At 38.0% G+C, this 20,418-nt stretch overlaps 1 protein-coding gene across 14 annotated transcripts in view; it reads right to left on the bottom strand.

The window, feature by feature from the left end:
* The window catches only part of RABGAP1L (RAB GTPase activating protein 1 like), a 251,950-nt gene that overhangs the window by 215,652 nt on the left and 15,880 nt on the right, over positions 1-20,418 (bottom strand). For 11 of the 14 annotated variants that reach the window (XM_068951747.1, XM_068951745.1, XM_068951738.1 and 8 more), the window contains 6 exons: positions 14,383-14,550; positions 11,863-12,058; positions 9,893-10,103; positions 6,582-6,756; positions 5,611-5,771; positions 4,612-4,722 (listed from right to left, as the gene is read on the bottom strand). In XM_068951747.1, the coding sequence (XP_068807848.1) occupies positions 4,612-4,722; positions 5,611-5,771; positions 6,582-6,756; positions 9,893-10,103; positions 11,863-12,058; positions 14,383-14,517 (989 nt within the window). In that variant the 5' untranslated portion in view covers positions 14,518-14,550. Of the gene's footprint in view, positions 1-4,611; positions 4,723-5,532; positions 5,772-6,581; positions 6,757-9,892; positions 10,104-11,862; positions 12,059-12,960; positions 13,069-14,382; positions 14,551-18,373; positions 18,397-20,418 lie in introns of those variants that run through there. The other 3 variants (XM_068951744.1, XM_068951751.1, XM_068951752.1) reach the window with 3 other exon arrangements.

Genomic DNA, 20,418 nt, shown 5'->3' with positions numbered 1-20,418 from the left:
CTCTGAACGGGCTATAATTAATAATAGTAGAGGGTTGACCAACTTCTGGTATATCTGCTGAAGAAAACTCCAAGGTCAAGGTTCAGCAGCAGGTAAAACTGTGCGTGTTTTTCAAAGACAACAGCTCACAGGATCCTAGCGCTTGCTGTGCTCCTCTCAGACATATGCAAGTTCTGAGGCATGCCAGGCAAAATCTTTGAAGAGCAGGCTTCCAAAAAATGGGAATCAGGAACAAGTAACCCCTGCCTCTTGCAAAACAGATACTTAGGATGGCCGGCAGCAGCTTGCTACTAGAAGAGTTAGGGCTCCTATTCCCACCAAGTGAAATGAGTTCAAATGAGTTCACCCTGGCTCGCAAAGGACTTGGATATTATACAACCAGTTGTTAACATGTTCAGCCTCTGATTTGCGGAGTAAAACCAGCCAAGGCTGTTTCTTTCAGAAGAATGTCACCCCCCACCACACCCCCCAGATTCAGAATGATTTGCCTGGACTGCGGGCCTCAGTCTCGCCACTTCTTGCGTGTTGGCTTGTCGGCACTTACAGCTGGCTACCAAGCGCACTGTACAGCGTACTACTCTATTTAAATGCAACAAGTTAATTTCTAAACTTGTAAAAAAACAAATTGGAATTGTACTTCACTAATATGTATTTCCATTTATACAAACACAAATGCTACACATGGATAAGGCCAGCGGTATTAAGTTCACATGATCTTTAAGAGTTTCCAGTAATTCCGACCAACCAGCCAATATTCTATACATCAGTTCTAAGGCTTCAACCAGTCTAGACTTTAACTTCAGGTATACTTACATACGTTGGTAAAACTCTGTGTGAATAGCATAATGCTCTGTTTAAACCCCACTGCTAACTCCTCTGAGTCAATGCATTCCACAAAGAGTCCCTTTTCTAGGGATGCGATCTATGCTTTAGTCACAGATGAAAGGCCACACTAAATCTTTGTTAGAATACACATCGATCAAGCAACCAGAAATATTCTGCAGACCTGTCCTATTACACACTACTTTCCCAAATGACTCAAACATGCAGGTTCACACAAAGACAGACACCACAGACTGAACAGCAGGCTGTACCTTTATCAGTTCTGAATGTAAACACTCATACAAACCCACAGCTAGGCATAGTTTTTGTTACAGCACATGAATACAGGGCTCTACTCTGAACTCCTATTAAGGGAACAGAGGAGAACACTAAGTCCTTAGCCCAATCCAAAAATGCACTGAGTTAAAAGGGAGTAGACTTGGTCTGTGCAGAAGCAAAGGCGTCAGCCCCCTCTCCCCCATGTTTCAAAGTCTGCCCGCCCAGGATTTGCTGCTGCAAAGCTGGCCACTAGACAACTTCATGTGTGGGAGCACACCGTCATGGTTTTCCTTCCAAGAGCCAGGCATTAGTCATTCACCAACTTGAGATACCATCACAAGAAGCACTGCTAAGCTGTGAATGGGTATTCTGCAGTCTGAGACGTTTACAGATTTTATTTTTATCAATGTTAGGAGAAGGCAAAAAAAATCACCCAGCCCTTGTTACTCTGCTCTGCCAGAATTTTCCTCTTAAACACTGCAAACAGCAGAGACTTGATAACCCACAGTGCAGGGCTGAACCTCTATCAAGCCATACATGACTCAAACCCAGGAGGAAAGGGGCAAACATTGTTTCTTGACCTACTTTAACCCAGATAAAAATAGACAAGCCCCAGGTCAAAAAGACCACAAGGTAGGAAAGGCCACAGTAACGCGGCTGTGGGTAACCTACTCTATCAACCTATCCCAGCCATAGTCCTTAACTGAACACGGGGTAGTGGAGGTGTTAGCAAGTTTTTCAAGCGATACCAGGTTTACTTTTCTCAGACCATCCATAAACATTCTGTAACTCCCCAGACTAAAGACCAAATCCCTTTGAAGCTTCTCTAGCAACTTTTTTCATTAGACTTTTACTTAGAATTACTTCTGAAGATGCACTAAATAGCCTAGAAAATGGCTATTCGATATAATCTAAATTGATCTTCTATTGCATTTTTAATTATAATATTACGCTACGTAAGTAAAATTATTTACAAGCCCATGCATGCCTTATCAATTAAATAACTTTAATCAACAAAGCTTGCAGTGATAAAAACAACATCCAAATTGAATCACCCTAAATAACATTAAAATAAAAGCTGATTTCTAGTGACAGTAGTTTTACTTATGGACCAAAAACAGACTATCATACTTGCCCAGGTCCCCCAAAGGGAAAACGCTGTATAACAATCAACACTGAGTTCTGCTATATAATTTAACATTATTCAGAAATGCTTAACACACAAAGAGTTTAATCACTCGTGGACTGCACTTTCAAGCCAAAATTACTTTTTAACTAAAAACAGACTGATTATAGGATTGTTTTTTAAAGCCAATGTACACCAAAAATGCAGTTTTACAAACCAAATCATTTTGATAAATGAAACTTGGCAGTATTTATAATCCTTACGTGAATTTTTTAGTTTATTTAGTTACATTTAGTTTAGTTAGTGAACAAAGAGCTTGAAAGCAAGTGAAGAGAGAAATCTTAATTTTGATTTTTGATTCTCCTGTTATCTTAAATTCTCTGTTCATAACTCTGAAATCTCATATTGTTATTCTTTTGATAAGATTGCCATCTGGTGGTGCTGCCTATTTTTAAAATTCAGTTACTGAGAGGGAATTTTCTAATTTAAACTAACACAACACCTACTACTACCATAGTAAGAAAGGGTCTGTTATTAACAAACACATTAATTCTTATTCTTCGAGGGTGCGGTCTGCTTCTTGTGCACACATTCTATCCAGCAGGATTCCCCCTCATTTAATTTCCAGGAAATTAAAAAAAAAAAAAAAAAAAAAAAAAAAACACCACACACAGGTCACTAACCATTCCTGAACTCTTCACCGTCACTTAAAGATAAACATCAGAATCACATTATTAATAAATAAATAAATCACAAGACAATCCTACCGGTCTTGAAGACTTGACTAAATTACTGCTTCTTCTAACCAGCAGGCTGAATCCAAATTTGAACTTTTCCAGTACATTGATCTAATCGATAAATATTGTCCAAGGTCTAACACAGCTAATTTGGCTACTCTGTGGCACCTTCTTACACAGCTAGGGACTCACCTGGATAACATCAGGAGAATACGAGCTATCCCCTATCAGCTAAGGCTGCACGCAATCCAAGCACGTTGCTGAGCAACTTTGTTCTGCTCAGGATTTTCAAAGTCCACAGTACATCAAATACATGAATTGTACCTTCCCTTTCAGGACCACGTGAGGCTTTCAGAAAGAGCCCTCCAAAATTAACACAATAGCTCATAACGGAATTACAATACATCTGTATAAACAGGCATGGACTGGGACCAGGAAGAACTATATAAGCACAAGGAATCAGCCTAAAACTCCCTTATCACTCTACACATTGTTGTAGCTACTAGAAAGAAGGGATTTCTTTCCTGCTTTGATGAGGGATGGTCTGAATTTCAGCAGAACAGCTTCTTCTGGGGACATCACCCAGTTTGCATCCAGGATACCGGAAGTAAAATGGTAGCTCAAATTACAGACTACTATTACTTAGACCATGTCAGAACAGGCAAAGCAATTAGGAGCTGCACTTAGGAAAAAAACAGGAAAGTTTCACTGGATCCAAACAACATAGCTACCCAAGCCCAAACAGCAGCTTGGTACTGTACCTTTCTTAAGCAGTCTCATTATGAGGAGAGTAAAGTGATATGTAAATCACTTCGTCAAAAGAATCCGAAAGGCACCTAAGGGGAGGCCTCTCTGGAGAAGCACAACAAACCCAGTCCCATTTATGAAAGATGCTCTGAAAGAAACCGCAACTGAACACTTCGGTGATGGTCAGAACTGTTTGTTGATGTTACCAGCTACTTTGTTCTGAACATTTGAACAACAGTACTCAGGCGTCATTCAGCAATGGCTATACTAAGGCCAGAATCATATGGCTTCAAAAAAAAAAAAAAAAAAGAACTGCAAGTGATCTGACTAATTCATAATGCACAACTGCAATTCTGTATGACAATGTCCGAAATGTGAATACTCAAAAATGAAGTCAGAAATGTCTTCCATACCCAAGTTCTAAACACATAAAGGCTTGTAAATAAGCCTCACAGAAAGAAAAAGAACACAGGGTCCAAACTTGAAGATGAACGAGCTCTCCCAACTCCGTGCAGGACACATTAATCATGAGATTCTTGGTAGATAAAAGGTTTATCTAGGAGAAACTCCTGCTGACATCCTCGGTAAATCTGAATTCGATTGATAATCGGTCCCTCTAGCAAAAGGCAGCCCCCACACTGACCTAGAATCCAACTCAGCTTTTACAAACAATGTTTTGGGCCAGAGGGAGCAAACATTTTATTTTTCCTGATTCGGAGACCCAAGCTATGAATACTTCTTGATTCAAAGCAATCAAGTCACTTTTCTTCAGTAACTTTTTTTTTTTTTCCCAAGCTTGCTCTCTATGTTTCTGTCACATAATTTGCAAAGCTGGGAAAGAGTACATTACATACTGTTCTCTGCAAAACTTAACCTACATGATTTTTATATCAATCTTACCTTTCAATAGCCAGTTCTTTGTTTGAGAGCTGCTGGACCGTAATCACCACTTTCTTCTCAATTCCCTGTTTAAGTTTGAAATAAAATTTCTCTCTATCCTTTGGCACAGGGCTAAAAGAATAAACAAACAACTTTACTTAGCATAGATATAGACGATTAGCTGTTAAATACAGAAGAAACAGCAGTAACCTGCTTAAACTCTCTATGCCTCAGCTCATTTTAGAGCCCTTCGCTTCCTTTACTCACACCAAGTTAATAAGCTGGCACTGAAGAAAAAAAGACTACACTTAAATCCCCCACACATTCAGGGCACTATCTGGCCCACATATCCAAAGTGCAAGTTTTCTCCTTCGTTGCTGCTGTTGTCTTTATTTTTGCATTCACAAAGTTATCTCCTTCAGTTTATAATACTGATTTTGAAATGACAGAAAATGCACTAGATACGAAGCAAAAAATAAAAACAACTGTTTCACCAAATTCACTCTTATTATCAACTCTTTCTTCCACTCCAAAAATCTTGTAATTAACAGTTAAGTAAAGGCTATCTTTAAAGTAAGACTTTATCTCCCTGTCCTCTCTAATGCTTGGAGAACTTTATAGTTTTCTAAACCGTTAGTAAAGTTGGAATCTGTAGCTTTAAAAAAAAGTTAATAGGAGAACAATAAAATGTACTTATTTAGGAAAACTGGTTTGATAAAGGCTTGCAACTGACTTCCAGTTATCTTTTTTCATTTACATAGGCCTGCCTTGACTATCCCTATCAAAAACGTGTTTAAAATTAAATAGTTAATTTGAAAGAGGGATGCTCGTTTTTAAATCTTTTCACTGAAAATATACAGAGAAAACAACTGAAGAAAAAGCAAAGCAATAGCTTCCTGTTTGTAACAGTCAACTAAAGAAAAGCCAAATCAGTTTCACTACCAGTTAGTTGTACATTCTGCAGGTAGATACATGTTCGTTTCAAAAAGATTTCTACTCTTCACTCTCCGTTCAGGTTACCTAAAATTTCCTTTTCCATCATCTTCCTTGACCTCTAAGGAAACACTGAAAGTGTACACATCGCTATCTGGAGTAGGAAGCACAAAGTCCTTAACGTGATCAGATGCTTGTTTGGAAGAACGTTTGAATGCTGTTGAGAAACTATATAAAATTCTGCTGACCTGCAGAAAAGTAGAAGAATAGTATTATCATTCATAATAAATATAGATATATATATATGCAGAGAGAGAGACAGAGAGAGAGGGGTAAATATTGTGATGTACTGTCTTCAGGAATAAAGCCTCAAGTATATGAAAACTTTTGAAGGTCAGTTTACCATCCCTTGCCTCTTCTGCTGAAGAAAAAAAAAAAAAAAAATCACTTCCTGCCCTTTCAAAAAAATAAAGAAGGCAGGATTCTGGTCAAGTTTAATAATGAGGTAAATTCAATAATATCTCCTATATTCAAGTCACATTCACTTCTGATGCAATACTTAGTAAGTTAACACTTACTACCAAATGGCAACGTCAGTCATTAGAGAACCCAAATAATGCATTTTTCAAGTTGTGTATTTAACTATACAACTTAGAGTCTGTTCTTGCACGTGTTGACAATCAAGGTTTCTCCTTTTTCAGTCTCTATTTGATCCTATGCAAGTCTCAAGGTCTATACTGCAATGTCAGTCTGAATCCCACCCAAATGAGGATGGAAAACCAAATTATTCGTCTTAAACCTAGGTTTCTAAATTTTTCCTTTACAATGTATTTTGGTATTTAACTGAGATACTAAAATAAATTTTTAGGTTTTTTAAAATACATTAGTATTCATACATGACTAATTGTACCTTCTGTAAAATCCATTGTATATGTGTCAAATAATTTAATCTTTCAAGGTAATATAAACCATTTTCACATCTGGACTAAATGAAAAAAAAAAAAATTCTCCTTCTATCCTTTTTGACAAGTCACCAGTATATAACATTTCAGACTTACTGCCTCTTTAATCTCACAGGAGAAAACATGAATCTGGAACTCTTCTGTTCCACAGCTGCTTTCAGTAAATGCAAAACAGTCATTCTCTGAACTTCCATTTTGTCCACGTACACAAAACAATACCTTGTAGATGGGAAAAGAGGCTATCTCCACATTGTTTGATTGATCTATTATCCTGTCAAGGGAAGGAAGGGCACAAAAAGGGCAGTCAAAACAAACAGACCTACCTAAAAGATCTTTCTGCAATTAGATAAACAAGTATCTAAAACTCTAACTGCTACTAAATTCAAGTACCTAAGAGGGGCAGTAAGGACAGACAGGCCAGGCTTTCCAAATTTAAGATGTGGATATTTCTGGTTGCAACACTGTCCTAACTTTTTTATACTCCGTAGGAGGAATAGAATACCTCCATCCATCTCATACAATAACACTGAACATCATTGCCCTGCAATCTTTCACAAGAAACAATAGTGGGCACATAGAAACCACAGCAACTATGAAAGTGCAAATTTCCATACAAAGTTAGGAAAAAATTCAACGTTATAAAAGGATTAAAATCTCTGTTTAAGTAAGCATTATTTATATAGAACACATAGCACGATATAGCTTAATTACAGCTTGCTACCACATTCAGGCGAATATTAACCATAACAGCTTTGTATAAAGTGCCAAAGATGTAAAATCCAGTCTGCAGTCAACTTCTGAACTATTGATTTATTTTGCCCTATCCTTTAAGCTATTTTAAGCTATGTTATAGAAAGTAATACAGCAAATTACATCCACCTTTTCAAACAGATTTGTGCTCAAAAGATATCTGAAGATATTTCCTGGCTCCTTTAATCATCTTTGTAATTTCACAAAACTTTAAAAGACCCACATGTCGATATCAAGTATATTAACTCCCTTGAAACTCCTCAAGGTGCCACATACTTTTGTCTGCGCTTTAATCAAATACTGACAAACATTTCATCACGCTGGAAAAACCTAGCACTGAAAAGCATATATAATGAATCTAAATAATGAAAATTGTATTTATGTTTCTTTAAGAAACACACCACAAAAAAATTGTATTAACAATTAAAAAATAAACTGAGAAGCAACAGAAGAAGGGATCATAGAGACAACAATCTATGTATAGCTCAACTAAGAGGTAATTGCTACGTTAGGAAAAAGAATGCCCCACTAACTACGAAATGCATCAGGGTTACCAATGCGTTGTCTGCTTACAGAGTCACGCTGTGCGGCACACTGTGGGTATATTTGTACTCAACCACTCAAACTAAATCACTTCTGCCTCAAGGATACTGGCAGAGTACTTATACAAGCCCTTCCCACCTAAACGCGATCTACAGAGATCTAGACAATGACAGTAACAGCTATGTAATTCTCCTCTGCCTTCTGGCTACTTGTGAACGTGCACATTCACACCAAGTGTGACTAAGCCCCCGTTATCTGGGGCTTAGAACATTCTTAGAATAGAATCCAGTGTGCCCCAAAAAGGCTTCAGCATACTGTAATGTTGGCCGGACACGTCAAACGGAACCCTAGGTGGCAACTCTCCAGAAGTCAGGAAAGCAAGCATTCCTCAAAAACGATGCTAATGTCCCTTGAGCTTTGACAGAGCCTATTATCCCATAGGTGAATTCACCTTTACAGTTCCATGCAGATTCTTGCACAGTCCTTCACCTAATAATGCCCTAGGCAATTAAAGATCTAAGGGACTTGTACAGTTTCACGTGCAAGAAAACAACTTTCTTGAATGGCTGTGTTGTCTATGTAACATATAGATATACCTAAACCACATGACAGTAGCCATCTTGAAGGCATGCAATGTAATTCCTTAATTCAAATAAAATATTGCCATAATCTCGAATGAAATCTTAAACTGGGTTCAAAGACCAAAAGGGAAATAAATCACATATGTGCTTGAAGGAAGCTCACTCTGTCTTTCTAGGCAAGATGACAGTCATCACAAAGGTCATTGCTGAAAAAAGACGAACAAGGAAGGTCCAGAAGTTCAAATGGCTGATTCATCACGAAACTAAGGACAAGACTTAAATTAGACTGAGAAGCTAGATCTCTCATCAAAATATCATAGGGGAGGACTAATAAAGTCCTGCAGAAATCTCAGTGCTAGACTGAAAGAATCTTGAATACCAAGATACTCTCTACTTCTGGACGCAAGACTGCTGCCAGGTACACCATTTGTGCACCCTGATTAAGATCCCTGGACTCTCTCATTACTCTCATTACTAAAAAGAAGAATCTCTTCTCCCAGGGGACAAGTAAACGTCCTGTAGCATCTAGAGACAATCAGCATATGTATCATGAGATAGACACAGAGGAGACTTGGGTTTAGCATAGGAATGTCTGGAAATGGAGACTAGCATCTCAAGCCCTCAATAAGAATGGGAGAGTGCATAAAAGTGAAACTTCCTCAGCTAACCCAAGGCCAGCAGGATCACTGCTGTCTCAACATATTTACCTTGCAGGTGATCACGGACTCTCTTTCTAGGAGAAAACATACATCACCCCTCCCTTTCCAGGGTATCAGAAATGACCCAACAAGATCCGTGAAAATATTTTGCCCCACAGCTAGCAAACAGGCTCTTGCTGATGTTCAATACAGAAAAACTGATCCTCAGCATAGCCCCACACCCAAAAAATGACTTTCAGCCTCATGCCTCATTTTCAGGATTCATCTGTTTGAAATGGCTGAGACCATCCTTCAGAGTTTAAGGGCTTCAGGTGGGTAACCAAAAACAAGCGAATGTGATGGCTGACACAGCACTTCCACAGATCAACCACTTCTCTGTAAAAGGCAAACTAACTCACTGTACTTCAATCTATTTCACTTTATTGAGAAATAGTATTACTACCATGTTCTGCGTCATGATCTATAAGGAATGGCCTGAACATGTAGACAGAAGGTTCGATAGCATTTCTCTCTGCTTTGAGTTCCAGGAAACCGATACCTAGACCTGCACGTACCTCAGAACTCCAGGGAGCTCTCAACTCATGTGAATGAACTCCCCAGACAAAGAGGCATCTGTTACCACGTTTGAACGAAGAAGCGGGTAGAAAGATATGCTTTTACTGACACTGCATGACAATTGCTACCCCCAACTATATACTGCAATATGTTAATTTGAGCATGCTTTTTGTTGCTTCACAGGAATTTCTCAAAATTGACCACCTTCAGCAAGAACTCAGGTGCAAATTCAACTATTTCATATCACTGCGGGAGAACAAAGTCAGAACTTGACCTTTGTGTGTCTGTGCATGTAACAACAACAAAAATTATATGTTACCTTACAGAGCCTTCTGGAATATTTGGAACATAAAGCGTCACAGATAAAGGGGCTTGGCTTGAGGATTTCATAGCTGCCATTGCATGTAATGCTTCCGATTCGTTTCGGGGGGCAGACACCTTCATGCAACCTAAATAAGTCAGTTTGTTAAACAATACGCTGTCCTCTTCTGGGGGTTCAGTAGGGGAAGAGGGCCTTGGTGCAGAGACTTCTGAAAATGAAAAAAACAAAAAATCATTTATTTAACCCTTTTTCTTTATTTTTACACATTGCTATTGAACTCATTCAGAAAATAAAGTCTTCTACTTTTCCTTAGAGCTGAACTGGACTTCTCTTGAGGACGGGTTTACAGGGGTTAAAAGTCTGTAACAGTCCAGCTGCAACAGTAAAAAATCCACTCAGCACCTTAATATTTATGTCAAGTCTATTCCAATGCATGTTTCCATGTACTGCATAAGGGCAAATTGCCTTTTGATTCTTTTTTTTAGCAGTGCTAGAATACAGTTTTTCCTGAAACTCAGTTCTCCAGATCCTTCATTTTGGTTTGCTTATATCTACTTCAAATTCATATGAATCAGTTTGCACAAAGATGCCTTTTTTAATTGTCTTCTCTCCAACATCTTTGCAGCTTCTGCAGAATTATTAGATATGGTTCACTTTTCTGCAATAGCTACATTCAATGCATGAAATCATCAGTGAGCTAGGGAAAATAAAAGCAGTATCTGCTTGCTCCTCTGCTCAGCAGAAGAGAAACATTCTTTCTCCACTACCACTCTAATATGGACAGGGATGATTTGGAGGTGGGGAAGGTGTCTTCTGTTTTTTAAAAGCATTCTGACATTTTGAGAAGTGGGAGGAAAGGCGGAAGTTTCAAAAAACTCAAAAGTATGGAATCACAGAGTAATTCAGGTTGAAAAAGGACCTCTGGAGGTCATCTAGCTTAAAACTCCTGATGAAATCCAGATCAGGTTACATTACAATGAGTTTCATAGTTGGATCAGGTTGCTCAGGGCCCTGATCAGATGTATTTTAAATATCTCTAAAGAAGGATATTCAGGATATTCCAAACGCCTCTGAGCGACCTGCCCTCTATTATTTCTATTTCCTATGACCATAGCTAATATTTATATAACACTTAATTTGTAGAAGTTGCCCAATTTTTATTGAAGAGCAGGAAAAAAAGTTTTTATGAGCATTTCTTTGTTCATTCACGCTAAGAGTACTATTTTGTTTTAAGCACATCAGTCTGTAAAAACTGCCGTCAAACCAGAAGCCATTAAGGTAAGTTCTCAGATCATTCTAAAATGCAGCATACATGTAACTAAAAGAAGGATGCTTCCATGATTAGTAAGCCATACAGCCGATTCTAAAATGGAAAACTTCTTTTTGACTTCACAAATAAATGCTATGGGAAACATCTGATATGATACCATGGAACTGCTCTGCATACTACTGAGGGAAAAAGAAATCAAATTTAAGGCCCGTAGACAGAGCCACAGTCTTGTATTTTCATGTTAAAAAAGGAAAAAAGCAACAATAAGAATTTTCCATTCTCACGTTTGGCTGTTAAAAGGTGACTGAAAAGACCCAAAGTCTTTGGTAAAGACTTTCCTTTCTTATACCATGTCTCAGTTATTGAAAACACTCCAGGAAAGCACCACTGAAATATCTTGTCTTGAGCCTCACCTGTAGTGCAGTTTAGCAAGCTACCTGAACTCACCCAGGGCTTGAGACAAAATGAATATTATCTTGACCAAAACAACAGAAGAGCCCAGGGTATTAATCTGATAACAATGTATTCCTGTCAGTAGTCCTATCCTGATCTGAAAAGGAGAGGAGGCCCCAGGGTATCTCAGTATAATTTCAGAATGGAGTCCCAGAAAGCCTTATATTCGTGCTAAAAATTAATTTGAAATTGCATAAAGGAAAAAGCTACCACTTTTGGGAGGAAGGGGGCCCTTTACCAGTACCTGAAGCAGAAGGATCTAAAACAAGGTGCAGGGATGGCTGACTTGTCTGACTTGCTGACATGTCTCCAGCCACCTGGCTGCAGGCATCACCACCACAGTCCTCTTGGTTAGCAGTACAGTCGCTCTGCTCTTTTTCAGAATCCCTCAGTATCTCTTCCATTGCCTTCTCCAGCTGTTCATCACCATTTGAAAATACCTGTAAGAAGACAGAGATGACCTTTTTAAAAGCTACTTATATGAATATTATTTTTCAGACAGTCTTACTCATTGCAGAAGTTCAGAAATTCTGCTAAACAAGAGAACACACTAAGCACCTATAAGATTGTATCATAATACAACCGAGACACATTAACATTATTAGACAGAACGGATCACAAAGGGCTTCCAGGATCCATTAAACATTTGCAGCTCATCACCTCCCCTCCTATTTAACTATGTAATACTACTAAAATTAGAAAAGAAGTTACTACATTAGTAAGCAACAATCAGTAAGAAATTTGTATACATTTTTTAAATTACTTATTACACTCTCAAAATGAGAACAAAAAAAAACTTAACACTTACTTTGATGTTAACTTTTCAAGTACGCGGTATTAAAAAATAACCCTCAACGCAAACAAAAAAGTCGTGCTACGCTTGGGTAGTTTAAACGACCAAAATAAAAATAGCTACAAGTAGGCATACTTTAATAAGTAAATAAATCAATAACATACAGTATGGGTATATTTGTATACACATATATAATGTATATACACATGTGTATACACATATATACTTAAATATGTAATTTAAAAAATACAGGCCTCTGTTCACTGATGAGGTAGTCATGTTTCTTTTTCTAAGATTAATTGGGAATAAGAGAAACATAGCATTCTCCAAGAAGTCAGATCTTTTCGAAAAGACGGTCAGAGTAGAGTTTTGTTTCCCTTAGCAATTCAGTATTTCAACCAGCTCATATCTCTTTGCCTAATCCTCATACCTCCTGAAGTTCAGCTCACTGATCCGATCTGTGGGCGCTTATAGAAAATGACAGGCAATAGAATGACATTGTTCTGACAAATCAAAGGGATATTAATATTAGACTTATCTATTTCTTACATAGTTCTCCATCTGTAGAATCAGCGTATCGCAAGACGATTGATTATCTTAATTTTCCAGATGGATGAACTGAAGCACACAGGGGACAAGTAACCTGGCCACAGCTGTGTTCTTCCTCCTGAGTCACATAATACAACAATAGTCGAGCCAGACATTTGCATTCTGGTTTCACATGCCAGTCTGCTGCTCTTCCCATTGGTCAGCATTGACAGCAACTTTCCGATGTTACAGAGAACACTAACGTACGCCTCAAAGCTTAGCAGAAAAGTACGCTGGAGCCCAAAGTCTCAGAATCAACAGAATTCAAATCAAATATAATCCACAGCCTCATCTCAGTACCTATAATACATGTTCTCACTGCCAGCCCAATAATCATTCATCTGAAAACTACAGACCTCCCTTAAAAATCACAGATTTGCCTCTTCAGGTCCTCCATGCAAAACAAAGAGAGCAACAGACTTTTTTACAGCTTCTCCTTATAGAAAATTCTGCTTCCTTAGCCATATGCAATACATGTCAGTTGTTTCACCTATGCTCCCACAGATAGGAGGGGGGCAAGTGTCAGGAAAAGGCAAGGAAATAGTCAGACATGTTCCCTAGGAAAAAAGTGCACTAGGATTTCAGACAAAAAAAAAATGGAATGCCCAATACAAAGTTGGATCATGGAGTCTACCTCCAGCTCACACACCTCTTTCCAGATATGACTACCAAAGCAGCAGCTAGTGTTTACATTCAAACAGAAATCGTCAGTTCGCATAAACGTTCAGCAATTATTTAGAGACAGAGCAAGTGCTTATTGTCTTTTCAAGGGGTGCAAAATTCCTGTTGTTCCAAATGAATCAAAACCAATAAATCAGCTACTGCAACTGAAATGGGGTTCTCTAATTAACCAATCAGCTGTTACCCAAATGTTGCAATATTCTGGTGTTTGGAGGTAGAAAACTGTCAGAAAAGGACTTAGCCATGTCTAAAATAGCACTTATGCAAGAAAACTAAATTAAAACACACAGAAAAACAAGACTCACTGTGGTCTATGCCTATACAGCCTGTTACATTCTTTTATGAAAACAACATTCAGCGTCTCTGAACCCAAAGTAAAGAATATTTCTTAAGCTTTAATCTGAAGTTGATCCTTCAAAAAGAAATTTTAAATCTCTTTATTAATATTAATATATAAATCCACAGAATACTAACAAAGCTGACTCCTGAAGAAGTTACTATGAGAACAACTAAACTGCCACTTCTGGCCAAACAGATTTGCTTAGTCTGAGCTGTTAATTTCACTTGTAATGAGCAATGACAAAAATTACCGTCCAAGAATCTTCTCAAGCACACACAAGTATCTTTAAATATTCAAAGTAAGTTGCAACTTTTAACTCAAGAGAAATCCGAATATGCATTTAAAACAAAGTAGTAATAAACCTTCAGCTGAGGTTTTTCATCTTTTCCAGAAGAGTCCTCCGACTGCTGATGAACCAGGACAAATTCTTCATTAATTAACGTGGATACAGTTTCAGGAACTCTACTGGCTTTGCTAAACGAAGTTTTGACTTCCATATCAGGTCTGTAGTCTTGTCTTGCCACATCAATCTAACAAAGAAGCAAAAATTTTTAAGTTTTGAAACTATAAATATGTTAACAGATGTATTACGAAGTTAATGTCAATACTTAAAACTATATGAACATATGATACTTAATGACATTTCTCAAACCTTGATTTCATTAGTGTAAGATTTTTCTTTTTAATGGCAAGTATGATTTTTAGAACATCTATTTAAAAATCCTGTGATTCAACAGCAGACTGCTACATATGTGTATGGATAACGTAAGGGGAAGTCTACCTCAGAGCTTCAACTTCCCCGGTTTTGATCCTCCAGAGCCTGCTCCCTCTACCCCTCTAATTCCTGCCTACACAGATTTATTTTGTAACTATATTGTGATGCAGGTTGTGTGAAGATGCAGATTATATAAAGATTAATCTTCCAAGAGCTGCATATCAAAGTGGATGCTATACATAGAAAAATATAGTTAGCAATGGATTACGTTAAAGAGGTTTTTTTAATTGTTATTTTTTTCTCGGCAGGTGAGTGAAGTGAGCAGAGGTGATACTGAACCACAGATACACGCTCCTTAGCGAGTTTCTCTCAAAGCATCTACAATGGAGTTAATCAAACGAATTCAAGAAAGAAAAAAAAAAAAAAAAGAATAGTCGGCTATAAATATTGTGGAAACCTAGAAGATCAAGTTTTCTCTTCTCTGCACAGATGCTAGAGGGTATTATACTCAGACAAATAAAAAAGCCAAAACATTGGTAAGTCTATACATACCAACTTCATAAAAAATACACAACTAATACCATTCCTAGCACTTCAAAACAGCTACTATAGGAATCCACTAAGTGGAGAGAGCACCTCCTACATTCAGAACATCTTCACTGATTCCTTACGGAACACTGAGCTAGAACGAAGAGCACCGAATGCTGGATACTGCTTTTTAAATTGGTCTGTGTTTTTCTGTGCTAAAAAGGAGAAAATGTATTTTCAGATACTCTTGATAAATAGCATATACTTCTAGATATGGTATACTTCCATATACTTCTCAGTTTCCTGAGAAACGGCAGCCTAGTTGAGGGCTGGGAGTTAGTGCGCCTAAGCCACAGAATTCTGACGGGTCACAAAAAAGGGAGAGGGAAACAAATTGCACATCCTAGTGCTTTCTTTGCAAAGCTGAACATATCATCTTTACCTCGAAGCTAGACACGAGAGATCCAAAACACTGTTCAGGCCCCAAATATTCAACCACTCACCAGACTCAGTTTCAGTTCAGCACAGTCACCCAGAAAGCAGCTAAAGAGGGGAGCTCAACCAAACTTCTGTTGTGACCGGTGAACAAGGACAAGCTTAGCTGCGCATTGCCAAGGCAGAAAAAAAGCTGTGCCTGCTTCTCAGTTAAATCTGTAAAATACTAAGTGATCAAGAAAAGCCCACAAATTCACGTCTACCTGTAGAGAACAAAAAACCAGCACTCAACAGAAAAAATAAAAGACTTGCAAGTCCTCCACCGTTCTGAACAGGCATTATTTAAACATGCAAGCCACCAGAGGCAATTGTTTGGAAACTTTGGACTGAAAAATGAGCGTGGAAAGTAGATTGCCTGCAATACAAAAATATTTTGCAGCATTTTTGTAACCACAGCCAATATGTTTTTGCTCTTTCAAATATTTGGCTTGTTATAAACATTTACACATGCAAGTCTACAAAAAGATATTTGCCCTCTCGCTACCCTGGCCACAATTTTACCCGATAATCCAGACGAGGCATTATACACAGAAACGCTAAAATAACTAAAGAACTCAAACTTTTCATTCGAGTCTTGTAATATGCTGCAAGTCTTGTTAGAAGGCTGACATCAGAAAAAAGCCACTAAACTACAGCTATGATATTTAGACAGAGATTATAAATTTGGATTAGCAGTTTAGCTCTATCTGATGTCTTTCACATCTCCAGACTAAAGTCTCACAAGTATGAATATTTTTCGACAGATGATGTAATGTGAGCTCCACCCAAGCCTAGGTTATGAATTCACTGATGAAATAAATTTTGTTTCAGTGTTTTTAGGTATCTTTGCTTTTCAACAGGAAAAAAAAAAAGTCTTAATATACAATATTTTAGATGCCATAAACACAGTATTAACTACACGTATTTTTAACAAATGTCACACTGAAATGTTACACAAGAGCTTATATGTATTTGCAATATACGGACAAATAATTCAAAATGAATACTGATTTCAAAGTAAATTCTCAATACAAAAATGAAGGTCCACTGTTATGAAATTTTTTGAAGACAATGAAAGAGCATAGAATGATGCTGCCCAAATACATCATACCCTGAGTAATCATTACCTCTGCAAATTTACACTGCCAGTGGAAAAAAGAGCAAAATATAAAAGTCAGTCCTGCTGGCCACAGCAGAAGCAAAGACCTAGTTTTTCAGAAGTCTCCTCCCCTCCCATCCGTAGATCTACCGCTGGACTTTGTGAAGGCGACAAAGAGCAGCCCTCACCACTCCTTCTAGCGTATTTGCAGAAAGGAGGGGATCATCACAAGAAATGCTATTTTGACAAACTTTTCACTCAGTCTATTCAAGTTTCATTCAGTGAATTTTTTGCACACACCTATGGGAGAGCGATTTAAAAGAGAAAGGCAAAATGCTTATATTAGCATATCACTAGTTCCTTCTGCATCAAAATGAGGACTGACAGGCACATTGTGAACTAGGAAAAGTTTCTGTAGCAGTATTTTAACGGTAAAATCAGGGAAAACTTACATTTTTAAAACCTGGAAAAAGATGATAACAGAACTAGAGAAGCATGCTGAACTATAATATACCTGTTCTTGCCCTATGTGGATTAAAGGCAGCCTAAGAGAAGTCCTATTTCATAAGTTTTAATCAGAAAGACTAAGAAAATTTTATAAACACGAGCTGACTGCAAGGAGTTTCTCATTAAATTCAGGCACTTAAAAGCATACCATACACATTCCTGTGATTACATCCGAGTTGCAATGCCTTCAATATCTCCAAGAGCGTACTTCAAGCTTGTCTTTGAGATCTGCTTAACTACCCCATCAGGTGCAGGCCCATACTTTTTTCAGCCATAACTATGCTAGCTGAATAAATTAATCAGCCCCGGACCAGTTAACTCCGGCCTTTCATTACTGCCTACTCCAACTCGCCATCAGTATTATTCATGTGAGTGCTCCCTATCCCATTTTCAATCAAAACAAACTGCACTAGTTTCAGTTTAGTAGTCAAATTTACTTTAATTGGGATGAGTTAGAAAACACGCACACAAACAGGTCAGACATTCAGAAAGTAAACTCTTCAACAGAAGAGTAACCCTCTGCATTCTTTGGTCACACGAGTACAGTTACAAGAACAAGTCTGAAAACACCCCACGTCTTCTGCTAAGACAACCTCTTGACGTCAACACTAGAGAACTTGCCATATGAAAATTAAAAGCAGTATTCTAGATGGTTCGCGGAAAATACGTGCATTATAAAGATGAAAGTCTCAAGTCAATACACTTCGTTTCCTCCCCCATTCTAGTCATGCGCTATTTAGAAAGCAAAAGCTATACACACAATGCAGTATGATCAGGCTTTGATCAAAAGCAGTTTTTAAAGACCATAGACAAACTCTATTCCAAAGATCGCGACTGAGACATATTTTAAACTAAATAGCTTGAGTAAGGTTAACATCAGAGTTTAGGAATACAATTAGGAGTCTCGAGGAGTCTCAAGATTATCAAGATTCACACCATATTAAGTAGTAAGCTGCTTAGAGGGAAAAAAGAATTTCCATTTTACTATGTTATAAATATTTAAGTTTCAATACTTCAGCCAAACACTTACCAAGAAAAGCAGTTAAAAGAACAAAAACCTCTTTTGACTAGATCATACGTTAAGGTTACTTGGGGAAGGGAAGGAGTTGAACATCTGAGCGGTTTTTTTTAATCCTTTATTAAGAAGAAAAAAAACAAGTGCGTTCTGGACTTTCCAGTCACCTCCGTCAGCAGACTAATGGTTATGACAGTTCCCTTTCACTTTTAGCCTTATTCCTTTTAAGGACATATTCCTTTTTCACTCGTTACTCAGCAACGACTTGTGCATTTAAACTCCCCTTTGTCTTATGAAAAGTAAAAAACAAATGACAGGTGTCACCAAAGAGACTTCAGTAAAATCAAAGAACAGACCCCTATATCAAATTCATAAGTCAGCTTCATTTTTCTGATTCTCCTTTCAGCTGAAAGTTAAGAGAGTAAGAATATATCCTTGATTGCTTTGCTCAGATCATACTAGATGGTTGTATAGACTAAACGTTACATTTATTTTCTTAAGCTAGCAGCCAGCCTATCCTGGAGCTGCATGCAGTTTCAGAATACTGATGAAACAGGTCTAGCAAATTGGGATTTTCAGTTGAAGAAGTTATTGGTAGGGCAGTAACCATCAAGGAGAGGCAGTCAGGGACACGACAGTCAGTAAACACAATCTACCTCAGCTACTTTTGCATAAAGTGCAGTGGCTTAGTTTAAGCAGTTCGTGCAGTTGAGTTCAAAATGAATGACTGCGGCTGTCAACACATGTTCTATTCTGCCAGCGCTGCTCCAAGGGCAACAACCTCGGACCACATGGTAACATCCTAAACCACCGGAGCCAAGAGTCAGAGGGGCCCTTCCAACACCTTCGGAAAGATGACAACAAATTTGCTTTACACTCTGAAAGTTCTCTTTACAATAAGAAATACTGGAGGAATGCACTACTGCCACAAAAAGTCCTATCTACAAAAGAAGCATCCTGAATAGTCACTCTTCCCTATAGTAGAGTTTATTTTTCTTCCACACTTCAATCAGCTATATCACACAGACAAAAATTCAGAAACCCAGGAACAAATACGCGGGAGGAGGTTTTCCCAAACTCAACTAAATGAAGCCAACTGTATGACAAAAGGAGTAATATGCAAAATAAATAAATAAATAGAAAAATAATGAAAAGAGCTTTCCGACAAACAGATTTTCAGACTAAAGGGATTCTGGAGATACAAAGTAATTAATCACATTGACATAGCTTTTTTAAAAAAAAAAAAAAAATTCCTCTCTAAAATATCTTAAGTTGTGCTGATACTACAACGACTGAAGGAAAGTTGTTGCTTTTCTCTGTAAGCGTTACTGTACAGTTTTGGACAAGTCACTTTATCTTTCTGTACTTCAATTCCCTATGTTTTGCTTATACAAAATTCTGCACAAACACGAACTAAGCCATTTCTACTTCGAATATAGGCCTTCTGGGCAGAGACTGGACCTTACTATTACATATGTTGGGGGCTTAGCAATAGGAGGTCCAAGCATGATTTGTGCAAACTAATACATTTTTCAGTTAAGTTCTGATTTGGGTTTAGTTGTGAGCAAAGCTGTTCTGGTTCAAGCTAAAACAGTTTCTTAGTAAGTTTGGTAGCCCCTAACAAGTTCACACTGCGAGGGGAATAGGGGGAAATGATGAATAAAATAGGAATGGCCAACGTAGGAAAGCGTCTCCCACAGCAAAGACTTCAGCCCACCTAGCGGCTGCTCCACATACATTCCAGCAAGACACCACAGGTTCATTGCATTTCCCTAAAGTAACAACAGTGGTGGAAGCTGAAGAACAGCAATTTCGGAGGATCTGTGTAAAGTCAGCACTGCATCAGACAAGGGGAAACAAAAAAGAAATGCTCTTATTTCTCCCCTCCCTAACGCTTCCATGTATTTCATAGTGAATCCAAACACATATCACACACACAGAAACACGTGTGACTACATAGCAACATACGTGCACACAGGATTTCTGGGCAGGGAAGCTCAAGACAGGGTGCTACTGGCAACACAGTCACTGTCACGGGAGACAAAAGAACCAAACGTAAG

This window comes from Struthio camelus, chromosome 8, assembly GCF_040807025.1.
Source record: "Struthio camelus isolate bStrCam1 chromosome 8, bStrCam1.hap1, whole genome shotgun sequence".
NCBI classification, from domain to species: domain Eukaryota; kingdom Metazoa; phylum Chordata; class Aves; order Struthioniformes; family Struthionidae; genus Struthio; species Struthio camelus.
The sequence above is the reverse complement of the archived record's forward strand: the minus strand, read 5'-3'. Positions and strand labels throughout refer to the sequence as shown.